Below are 12,447 nucleotides of genomic sequence, written 5' to 3'. Positions count from 1 at the left end.
TTCTATTCGAAGTGTTTCGCTATCGATAAGGTCGTCCCGACGCGTAGAAAGTGGAAATTGAAAATGCATCGGGAGGTGTTCGAGAACGTAATTTCTAGAGCATAAATATCCCGTGCCGATAAATATTCATGGGAAATAAATACTTTAGATTCCTGTTCGAGCCTAATGAATAACCATAAAGGAACAGGGTGTGTCATATCGTATTAATTCTCAGCTGAGTGCAGGCGCGCATATCGTACGAGAAATTGTTCTTCAAAGGAAACCTCTTCGCGAACGCTTCGTCGGGCTATCTAGAGATTCTAAAGCGCGGAATGAAAAATCGTTCGTGTGATATTCGCGAATCGACAGCCGCGGCTGTTAGTGGTAGAGGAAGGAGCCTAGGCTTTTAAAATGTCGCAGAAGATGAAAGTTGCTTCATCGAATTATTTGGAATCTTAATGGCTCCACAGAAGTGTATAGCATCTTCTTAGCTCAAAGACAGTTTCTTCGTGTCGATTTTCAGAGTGTTCGCGCGTACGCGGCATCGAAAGGCAGCGAATAACTCGAGCGGAGGAAGCGGAAGCAACGAGGGTTCGGACGGGTTCGATCCTTACAGATCATGGTCACCATTGACCGAGGAAGGATACGCAGAGAAGCTTCGTTTGCTCAGAGAGGCCGCATCCGTGCCTATGGAACGATGGAGGGCACCGACTGTCTTGGCTTGGTTAGAGGTCGCGCTTGGCATGCCACAGTATGGTCCACGATGCGCTGAAAATGTCAAGTCTGGAAAGGTGAGCCATCTTGGACTCCTTAGAAATTAGGTCAGGTACTAACGAGTATACGAATTTCCTTTGAAATTGTATTGTAATAGTAAAACAAGTGGTTCAAAGAGATTACGAGATATGGAATACAAGTTTAATCCTTTGCACTCGAGTGACGACTCTCAGTCGCCATGAAATTTTGAAGACTCGTATTAATTAATATATCATATTTAAGATAATATAACAATATACGAAATATCGAAATTAAATAATTCTACGTGTTAATTATTATACGATTCTCTATTTATCACTCAAAAAAATAATATCAGTTTTATACCAGAAAATTTGTGAGTTTCTATTCTTCTGTAATTAAAAAATTGCCGAGTGCAGAGGGTTAATTATACGAAATAGTTGATAACTTGATGGTGTTTAATGGCTGAGGAGATTTACGATATTCGATCGCAATGACTGCTTAGGTTCTATTGGAGCTAAGTGACGCGGAATTAGAAGCCGGACTCGGAGTGACACACCCTCTTCATAGGAAGAAGCTTCGTCTGGCTATCGAAGAGCATCGACATCCCAATCTCGTTCGATACCCGTGCATCACCCAGTTGGGTCACACTTGGGTGAGCTCGGAATGGTTACCTGACCTTGGCCTCGCTCAATATTCCGAAAGTTTTGCAACTAATATGGTGGACGCACGGATGCTCGATCATCTGAGCAAAAAGGAACTTGAGAAGCTGCTCGGAGTGACCAGGAAGTTCCATCAGGCCAGCATCGTGCACGGAATCCATCTGCTGCGAATGTTGAATTATGATCGTCAGGTAAAGCCGTGGAAAATAGTATCGAAATAATTCTTCAAATATTTAGAAGAACTTAATGTTCTTTTTAACCTTTTAGCTTACAATGACGCCTCAAAGGCGTCGTAAGGCTATCGGGTCAATTTGCAACAATAAATCTCTTTTTGTTTAAGAATCAACTAATCGTAATTATTTATCAAACATCTTGCAAAGATAATTGTACCGCGCACGTGTATATAAAAATCATAGAAAGTTTGCAATTTGTACAGTTTCGAACGCTCAGCCAACGACCTTGGTATCACTTTTGTTGAAAAATAAATCGTAAGGTAATGGGGTTAATTATAGGAAATAGATTTTCGATGGATATTCGTGAGATATGTGTTGATTTAGGAATCAAGACTGGCTAGAGTCAATTTATCGTTGAAAACTGATTGAACGGTATAGAAAACGTCCGACTCTCGGTAATTTTATTTTTGTAAAAGGCACTCGCAGTCAGGAGACATCAGTGCGAACAGATGGACACGGATCCTCTAGTCTGGACAAACCAGAGGTTCATTCGGTGGGCGAGGAACATCGATCTGACCGAATATGCTGAGAACTTAAAAGGTGATCTAAAATTTCACTCGCGACTAGATTAACTTCCACGTTTCTTCGAGTGATATAAATAGAAAAGAATACTCGATCATCGAACATTTTTCTCTCGATATTCTAACTCTTAAACGATGAAAAATTCTTTCCAAAGTTGGTAATATTTAATCTGTCATGCAGATTCGCGTGTATATGGTATTGTCCGCTGCAAACAATAGTAAGTGGATAATAATCTGATTTGCAAAACAGATTCAGGAGTACACGGTGCTCTGGTCGTGCTAGAACCATCCTTCACCGGTGACACCATGGCCACGGCTCTGGGTATACCGCCAGCTAAACAGATGATCAGACGACACCTCACCGCCGAGCTGGAAGCCCTCGTCGTTCCAGCAAGGTACTCAGTCTACTATCATCCAGAGGCCACATTGGACAACGCTCACTAATCGACATAAACGTCGTTCCTCGTTCGACAAACGAGATCGACGTCGATAACACGATTCATCCTCGTCTTCGAGTTCTCATTTTAAAGATTCTTTCCTCTACAGGGGGTATTCTAGCATCAATCACGCGTTAACGGAAATTTCACTGCCGTCATTCACACGATTAAAGTAACCTGAAAGCTTGGGCAGTAGGAGAATGTCAATCGTCAAGTAATTTCTTTAGAGGAGCATAAAAACGATGTAAAACTTTGGAAATTCTTGAGATGCTGCTGCGGTGCTCTCTCTCTCTCTCTCTCTTCTTCTTCTCTTTCTCGACATCGAGCAAACGTTTCCAAGCAGGCGTCTTTGATAATTAATATCATAGCTTGCCGGTATATTTTAGGAGAAAATCGCTTCGTAGCGATAAATTGCATCGATTAAACGAAATTTCGCTTGTGGTTAAAAAACGAACGATAGGGTAGAAAATTTTGTGGGTTGTTTTTTACCGCGATATAGTATGGGAAAAAAAAGAAAAAAAAAGGTACTTTAGGAATTATCGCTGAAATATTGTCAATTATCTACACGAAATAGTACGTTACACACGTTTATACGCATAGAGACGATCAAAACGCGAGTACTCGACGTTATTAGTCTAATCTTGACACAAATTTTACGGTTAAAAGATTTACCGGTAATAAGACGTTCGCCGATCATCGAAGTACGCGCGAACGCTCGGTAATATGTGTTTGCAAAATAATATTAGCTTTAAAAAAAAAAAAAAACGTTGTTACTATATACAAAGTCGACTCGATAGGCCTCACATTTTCAGGGTTTCTACTATTTAGTCTATCGTTGATATTCAAGTTCGAAAGGATATTATAGTTTAACCGATACGATATTTCCGATCTCGAGGATTGTACATAATAACGGGCGAGCTTAAAAAGTAACTTGCATTGATATTATTAGAATCGATATCAAAATTTCCGCTTCGGTCGAAGCATTTTTTAATAGAACAAATATAATTATTGGGATATTGTAAATAGGAAAGTGTCTAAGCAAAAGATAATTTACAACTCGGACGTAGTAACGCAGCGGTGTGCACAAGAAAGTAGAATTAAGATAGCATCGTGATGAATTTGAAAACTTTACGGAGCAAAATTTAATTCTTTCAAGAAGGATGGTTACTTATATACAGGGATATTCTAAAAATTAAGGCAAGCCGAGGTGCCAGCTTTTATATCGAACACCATTTACAGTTCCACTTCTTTCGATCTCGACTGTCCACTTGGCAAGAGAACACGATCGATAACACGATCATTTTATCCGATTCCTCGAGAGTAAGCTACAGCTTGTCCTAGTCTTAGAACTACCCTGTGTCGTCTAGAATAAGGTACAGTAACTGTTCATTCAACAGACTTGACATATTTGGACATGAAACATATCATAAAAGACCTTAGAGAATCCACGTAGGAGACGAGCACTGACATTACTGAATGCTGAAACACGATAAGATAAAAAGAAAAAAGAGCTATAAAGAGGTAATTGTGCATGCTAGTCCGGGCAATCTCGACTCGCTGAAATGGCCCGTTAAAAGGATAGTCGAGATCGCTCGCGACTGGTGCCTAGTATGTAAGTACTCATCCGTAATACACACGCCATACTTGGATATATCGGGAATACACACACGTATATACAGTACAGTACAATCTCGACATAATGTACATATACAAACATATGCAGTATACTCGATGAAATTCTTCTTATTGATAACATTGTACTCGGCACCGCAGCGATTCGCTGGGTCTGCAGTCCACTCGATCGCGGATCCATCGGTAATGTCTCTCATAGCTGAGCCGTAGCCCACAGCTGCTGCCTGCACTGCACTGCGCTATGTACAGCACACGTTAATATTAGTAATCCTGGTGTAATCCGTGGCCGGCCAAGGAATTATTTTCTCGACGAAAAGTCGCCTTCAACGAGATCTTTCTTTAAAATCCTTCCAACGCGATAGTTCACATTAATCGCGATTAAATCGCGACGTTCAATTGAATATCAATTCTAAGGGTTCTCGATACGCGTTCGATTCATATCTTTAACAGAAAACTTGGCTCCAGTTCCGATATCTCTTTAAACGCAACGATAAAGTAGAATATGATTGATTCAAAGGGGCAATCGACCGGAATTGTCACGGATTACACCAGTATGCATTATGATTCCTTTCATCTTTTTCTAATTTGCCAACTTTGATATTTACATTTTTGACTGTTCGGTGTTTATTCCAATCAACTGACCAGCCACGCTCGATGTGTCTCGGTCGATCCCCTATGAACGACCCTGCGCATTCTGGCATTCATTAAACATATATACATTCTTCTATATCGATGGTGCACAAAATGCTTGTGTATGTATATTTATGTTGTAACTAGATATTCATTCTGATACATATCTCGTTCTCTATTATCGAGCACTTGCAGCGAGCCACTGTTCAATTGCCAACTATTATTACTTTGTTCACGATATATTTTGTGTGCCAAAACGAATCTCAGATAACTTCATCTGTCACGCTCCCCTTATATCCCACGCACCGTACCCCATAACGGAACGTTCACTTTAAAACAAACCACTTCGAACCTCGCGAAATTTACCTCGATTACAATTCTCTTCAATTTCACCAACCCGTGAGAATCGTTCGAAAGTCTTTCATACTTCCGAAAAATAAAACAATCATTTCATCAAATTTCAAATTTTCAAATTTTCATCAAATTTTCGAAACAACCATTCGACATTATTCAAAGTATTCTATTATCCCCCACGTATCACGAGCCTCGCTAATAACACGTTAACAAAGAATCTCGAAGCAAACCTAAATCCTTGTAATTTCACTTTTGCAATATATCACGAGTGATCGTGGACTCACGTTTGACCGTGAAACGCGTTAAATCACCCACGCGAACACACCCTGTCCCTAGAGACCCTCGGATTAGCTTAACGCTCTATTTGCTCGCGAAACGATAAAAGAAAAAAAAAGAAAGAAAAATTAAAAGTGGGAGAGAGGTTCGCTGCAAAACGTGCCGAACGTGTGTGTGTCCGCGGTGTCGCCAAGGTGTGTGCGTACGAGCGGTCAGGTTGCGTGTACGCAGAAAGGCGTGCATGAAGCGTGGTGTGCGTGTGTGTAGAAGTCAGCTGGAGGTGGTCCCGAGGAACAGCACCGGCGGGAGTCGTCCGATGAGCACCGTGAGCACGGGCGGTAGCCTCGGTCGTGGAAGCAGGGCCCTGCACCTTCAGCATCATCAGAGCTCCCTGTCTGCCCTGCACATGACGGCCAATCACTCGGGCACGGTCGATAGACGCAGATCCAGCCTCAGGGTAACGTACCGTATAGATTCAAAGACACCTGGTCCATTCACCATTGCACCGGGAACTCGGTGGTATTTCTTCTTACTTTACCCTTCTGTTCTTCCTCGAGCTGGTGCAGGACGCGATAGATTCTTGGCAGATCGCTCTTACAATCACCTATTTTTCATTTTATTCATCGTCTCTCCCGCGTTTATACGCATCGACAACAAACATCGTGACTGAAGAAACTTTTTATAGATTTTACCACCCAACGTATGGGATTGTCGCGAAGTAAGATTTTAACGCGCCTCGATTTTTTAAACTACAGTTTTCCAGACCTTAGAGATCTTCGTATCTTTCAGAAGACTGTTTTTAGAGTGTATATTTAAAACTGGTAAAACTTTGACGATTTTTAATCGATGTAGGTTAACTATTTAGAAGTTGCGTTTACAACGGGCTTCGGAGAATATTTTTTCCTGTATTTTTAGCTCGAACACGGGAACCGTGAGATAGTTCTGTGAGTAGATAGATGTATAACCTTTAAGGCAAAGTTTGTTTCAAGTCGATAACGCGATCCGTTTGCGAGATACGAAATTTTGAAGAACCGCCTGGAAACGCGAGGATTGATGAATGGCCGGTGACCTAGATTTCGTCCTGGAAATGCGTACGTCTAGTAGTGATAGTAAAAACTACGCGGGCGTCCGTCATTGACCACCACGTGCTCGCAATGCTTGATATAGATCACTGACGCGTGCGAGAGCGAGAGGCCCCCGATTGGGTTTTCGAAAGGGATTCCGCTCGAACGACGTTATCTCGAAAACGGCAAGTCGGATCGGGATGAAACGGAAAGCGTTCTCAAGAGAAAAGTTCCTAGTTTCTAACGATATAAATTTTATTCGCGAAACTCAAGCAACTTCGAAGTATTCGATGTTCAAAGTTCGTGAACGTGAGAAAGTGAGATAGTCTGACAGTGGTTTTTAGATAGTAAATAGCATTTCTATCGCGGAATTTTAAAAATCACCGTCGATCATTTGTCACAAGCGATCTGCCTTGAACAATATCGCAATCATTATTAGTCATAGATGACTTTCTTCGTTTACAAGCTAACGGCATCCGAAAGTTTTGATACAATCGTAACAAGTAATTTTGAGACAGTGCATAGAAAGCCATCATTGACGAACACAATCATGCATAGAATAATCATTTACAGCAGTTGCTCGAATCGATTTTATCAAGTATATCGTCGGTTAATACGAAACGAAGATTCACGCTTCGTTTCATGCTCGAAATAGATAATTCGAGCCTTTGCTGGCTGAGAATCTTTATATCCAATTCTAAAGTACCTTCGCGTTAATCTCTCGTCGTTTCGTTTGTATATATATCGACTTCTTTGTTCGTTTGATTTCTCATTGGCACGATTGCATGGCATTGCTTAGGTAAGGACGCTCGTGCAGTATTTCGATCAGATAAAAGAAATATCTCCCTGTCTTGATATACCTTCAATAAGTTTAATCCTTATCGAAAATAGCGTACACTTTGTAGATATAGATAGAAAGTGTATCTGAAATAGCCACCACCGATGCTATCAATCGAGCATCATCGTTATTAACGGCTGAACACCACGCAAGCATCAAGCTTTATTCATTATTCATTGGCAATTTGAAACATCACGAAGCTCGTCGCAACACGATGAACCGGAGAAAAATCGATATGTTAAATTTCTAGTCGTTCTTCCACGTGAACCAAGGATTAACGATTTCGAAATGAAGGACGCAGAAAGTATAGGGACTATTCTATAACTACAAGTGTGACCAAATATTAACGCGATAAGGGTTAAAAGCTGTGAGCTATGTGCTTAACCTAACGTTAATCATTGTCCCTGCATCCTGTGGATCGTCGCAGACCTGCAGTCTTCTTTACTTGAAAAAGGTTCGGTATATATGTATATATTTATATATACGTATATGTATTTAGATCTATATTAATTCACCGTTTCTTTCATCACTTGTATACATCACTTTATCGCCACAGGGGTCCCTAATAATGAGTTTTAACCTGATTCAGGTTGCGTTCATTACAGAGTAACCCCTTCGAAGTTTCCTCCATAGATCGCTAGAGTTCTTGAAAATTACAATTCTACTTGGTTTTCGCAAAATAGATTTCATTCCCTTTCTAATATAGATTTCATCTATTCGATTCGTTTATCTTCCAATTCTATTTTCTTCTATTTCCTTTCCTTTTCTTTTTTTTTTTTCCTTTATTTACGGGCTTTCCATTTTCATTTCGGAACGTCGAAATTGAAACTCAAAAGCAGCCTCGAGGAAACTTCGAGAGTATAGTTCTGTGAAGGAATGCGTAAAGGAAACGATGATTGCTCTTATGCTAGTTCAATTAAATATCTTGCTTTTCACGGGGAGTCGAGATTTAACGTCCTTAATCTCTTACCAGAACTGGAATTTTTCGTTAGATTTGTACGCGTCGAACGCGTTTCTGTGATAAAAAAAAAAAATAAGACTCGGAAGAAATAACGTTTGAAATACGGTTTCAATGCCTGGATCGTTCATCGCGAAAACGAACGACGCAATCCATCGCGACCTTACACGTTCCGAATTTGATAGAAAACATAGTAGATATTCATCACGGTCTCACGAGCATTCTCCAAAACGAGGAGACATCTTCTCGCGTACACGTACTACTCTCTTTCTGATGTCTCCTCGTGAATTTTCAAGTGTCTGGATTTTAGCGAAGTGCCTGGAAACGCTACGTAATATACCAAGTTCAAAGATCCGTTTCGCTCGTCCGTATTGTCGCAGTTAATGGACACTCCGCTGAAATGTAGACGAGTCTCATGGATCTCGACCTCGATCGTACGGACTTCGAAAATACGGGTAAATGGGCCAGAAGCGAATCGACAGTTCCCTCGAAGGATACGCGATAAGTCTCGAACGAATAAATATCCGTGGAAGATTTTCGTTGTCGGTCCGACGAGACCGAGAGACAGCTCCGTTTCTTTCTCTTTTTTCCAATTCGACACGATATCGCCTGGAATTGTCTTAGAAAACCGAAGAAAGGAAAAAAAAGACTGACATTCAGGGTACGAGCGCATTCGTATCGCCTATAATTGTAGCAATTACGCAAACAGTCACGCGAACTTTCCCTGTACTTAACTATCTACTTGTTAAAAAAGTTGTAAACCCTCGTTGACGATTCTCTCCGAATGATCGTAGCGAATTACATAATTAACACGTGTCATAAGGATCGTGAGAATCCGCGACGTTTGCAAAAGACGAGCTTAACTAGTCAAATTTAACGAACTACTCGATCGAATATTTTACCATCGTGATTCATCGATCAATAAACGCGGAAACGGTCAAACGATCTTTCCTCTTGGGTTGCCGAGATTTTTATCTCGTCGGTAATACAGTGTCGTTTTTAGCTTCAGCAGAAAACGGATAATACAGCTGGCGTTTTTAAATATCAAAAGATTTGTTAAGAAATCCATCGGACGATATAACTTCTCGCAAACGTATCGCGAGACGAATTAGAAGAATTCTCTTTAATTTTTCGTCCTTTCTTTCCGTTCGATCTGAATAAACGTCGTAATTTTCGTTCGATAGAAAGTTCGATGAATCGCGATATAAAATATCGTGATTCCTAGTAATCCTCGATTTTCGATTATTAAATTTCCTTTCAAAGGCTGATTGTATCGCCGCCACACTGTGTAAACACTGTATATATAAAAAAAAAGCAACGATCGATTATCACGTTCTCCTTTTTCATGTATGTTAACCAGAGTGTCCTGTTTCTAAGGGTACATTATTGTAGTGAGTAATCGCATAAAAGAGAGAGAAAGAAAGAAAAAAAAAGAAAAGAAACAGGATACGAAAGACAGAGTATGCGAATGCTCGATTTTTAGCAATCTAACACTGATTATAACAATGACGAGCCATTGTGTAAATATAAATTGATGATTTCAATGTGGAATTCACGATGTGGGTTCTTAATCCGCCTTGTTTCGTCCTTTACTAGTTGTCGTGGAAGAGCTCACAGGTATGCGACTATAATCTACTTGCGTATATCACGATCGATATGTTCATATTTTTCTTACGTTCCTTTCTCAACTGTTCAGTAGTCATAGCTGTCGATTTTCCCGTTGGGCTCCTTTAATAGCTTAGAGAAATACGATCGACTAAAAATTGGCTAATCAGGATTTCAGAATAATTACGACATCACTTATCAATCGCAACTATTCGCCGTTAAACATTTATTATACAACGCGTTATAAATATAAATAAAAAGTGATAAAAAGTCTGGATGAAGTTGAAAGAAAAGATTTCGAATATCTTCCTCGTTAGCCAATCTTCGAATGAGCCTTTCATGGTTGATCGTAAGGTATGTTAATTTCTCCACTGCTTTACACATCGTTTTCCTTTCTTCTTCTCTCAAAAATGTTAGCCCCATCTTTAGTTCTCTCTGTCATCTGTCTTTCCGTGGATCGATCGGTAACGAATGACTGATCGACGACCTAAATCGATAGTACGACGATTTATTAGCCTTCCAACCCTGCAAGCTCGTGTCTCTTATGTTACTCAGTTTAACCGAGCAATTCGAGAAAATTAGATCGACGGAAGTCGAAGTCTTCTGTTCACTTTGTCGCTGCACGTGCATTCCTAGCTTCTGGTCGTGCCCAATCATCCTTCACCCCATTCCTCTGCTCCCTCCCATCGAAATTGTTTCGAAACTCGCGTAACAAGAACTCGAATCTCATTTTCAAAGGAGAAGAAACGTTCTCAAAGAAGCTACGGTTTCGAAACATTTCGGTACTGCAGACTCAACCAATTCAGCCACAAACAAGCATCTATCCGAACATCTCGAAACGCAATTTCACAGACCCAGCATCTTAGACACCTTAATAGCTCGTTTGCTCGTAGCATTGTCCCCTCGAGGAAGTCGAGATCCACAGATCCTTCAAGACACGCTAGGCCTCCTCGTAACGTGGTTCAAAAATTGCTGTAACGTCTAGTCAGTTAGACGTTAGAATCGATCGTTTAACAATATTGTCGGCATAATTATTATTCATAATTATTATTCGTAATTATTCTCACTCGAATTCAAAGTACTACACAAACGCTTGCTTTTCCTCGACATCTTATCCGCAGTATGCGTGAGCATATTAACCTTTTAGATACGGCTGAATTCTGCGTGTGGCTATTTCCCTGGAGGCAGGGTCTGACATGAACAACGTATAATTGACATAACACTGCAAAGTGTGACGGTCAATTCCGTTTTGTGCACGAGAAGATTCAAATAAAGTATTTGATAATTAAAACATAATTTTTTAAAAATATATATTACACATACTTTAACTATAAAAATTCACTTTAATAACTAATAATATAATCGAGTGACGCGTCGTTCAGAGAGATGACATACACAAAAGCCATTATAGTGACGCATCATCCTGAAAAATAATATCCGCGAAAGCCACTATAGTGGCGCATAGTATCTAAAAGGTTAAACTTCTCGAGCATGTTAAAGACAAACTTCTTTGCATAACTAACTCTAACGTTATTCTCTCTCTTTTGTAATAAATTAAAACTAAATAACTAAATAACCAAGCAAGCGAAAGGAATCTACCACGCGTGGAACAGAATCTACAGCAAATTTTCCCACGTTACACCCCTCTATGATCCCTCCCTGATATTTACCGACTCACACCGAGATCTGCCATAATTCCCGCTTTAGAAAAATCGGGACCTCCCTCGAATATATCAAGTTTCCAGCTAACTCGACGAAACTTTCCACCTTTCTCGACAGGGATCGTTAAGCAGAGCGTTCGGTCTACGACCCAGGAGCGAGAAGGCCTCGCCGTCATCGTCATCGGACACCGGAAGCCTGGCTAGCCAGTACATGAGTAGCGCGCGCAGCAACTCGCCGCCACCACCGCAGCTACCACCGAGGCCCATCACCGGGAACAAGAGGCATCGCAGAGTCAAGAGCATAGGTGACATCGACTACATAACAAGCGCAGCAGTAAGCACCCCCGTTTGACAGGAGGGTAGGCCCCAACATCCGGGGCCATATCGGAGCCTGAGCGAGCGAGGATACTCTTCATCCTACTCTTCTTCGCAGTACGGCTCGTATTCCGGCTACAGCAACGTTCTGCCAGGAGATCAGTACCAGTACCAACAGACTGGTAATTATTATCAGCTGAAGGGCGGTTATTACTCGCCGCAGAGCACTGGTCCGCCATTTCCAGGGGTTCAGAGGTACGGCAGCCTGGCCGAGGAGGCCTGGTCGTGCACCACGAAAGACGATTCTGGCAATCAGAAGGCGAACCCCAGGACTTATCTTGCTTAACTGGCCTCGAGAATGTCCATGGTGACGTCCCGATGACCAAACGCCATTGATCATTGTCTCGTTCGAACGGCTACTTTACTAATTCTCACGAAAGGCAGCTGTGATTTTGAAACAAGAGACTGCTGCGTGGTTAAATTGAAGTTAACCCTTTCACCGATCGCGGATCAATTGGTTTGAAAACCCCGGGTTTTTTCGCCATTCTAG

The 12,447-nt window shown here is 41.1% G+C and overlaps 1 protein-coding gene across 1 annotated transcript in view; it reads left to right on the top strand.

Annotated features, from left to right (window-relative positions):
- LOC143220820 (uncharacterized) overlaps window positions 1–12,243 on the top strand; it is a 29,797-nt gene extending 17,554 nt beyond the window's left edge. Inside the window, exons 10-18 of the mRNA XM_076446403.1 lie at window positions 503–770; window positions 1,217–1,564; window positions 2,023–2,146; window positions 2,378–2,522; window positions 5,724–5,913; window positions 7,786–7,812; window positions 9,913–9,933; window positions 11,701–11,916; window positions 12,016–12,243. Of these exons, the coding sequence (XP_076302518.1) occupies window positions 503–770; window positions 1,217–1,564; window positions 2,023–2,146; window positions 2,378–2,522; window positions 5,724–5,913; window positions 7,786–7,812; window positions 9,913–9,933; window positions 11,701–11,916; window positions 12,016–12,243 (1,567 nt within the window). The remainder of the gene's footprint in view (window positions 1–502; window positions 771–1,216; window positions 1,565–2,022; window positions 2,147–2,377; window positions 2,523–5,723; window positions 5,914–7,785; window positions 7,813–9,912; window positions 9,934–11,700; window positions 11,917–12,015) is intronic.
- Window positions 12,244–12,447: the final 204 nt, after the last annotated feature.

This window comes from Lasioglossum baleicum, unplaced genomic scaffold (genome assembly GCF_051020765.1).
Source record: "Lasioglossum baleicum unplaced genomic scaffold, iyLasBale1 scaffold1638, whole genome shotgun sequence".
NCBI lineage: Eukaryota > Metazoa > Arthropoda > Insecta > Hymenoptera > Halictidae > Lasioglossum > Lasioglossum baleicum.
The sequence above is the reverse complement of the archived record's forward strand: the minus strand, read 5'-3'. Positions and strand labels throughout refer to the sequence as shown.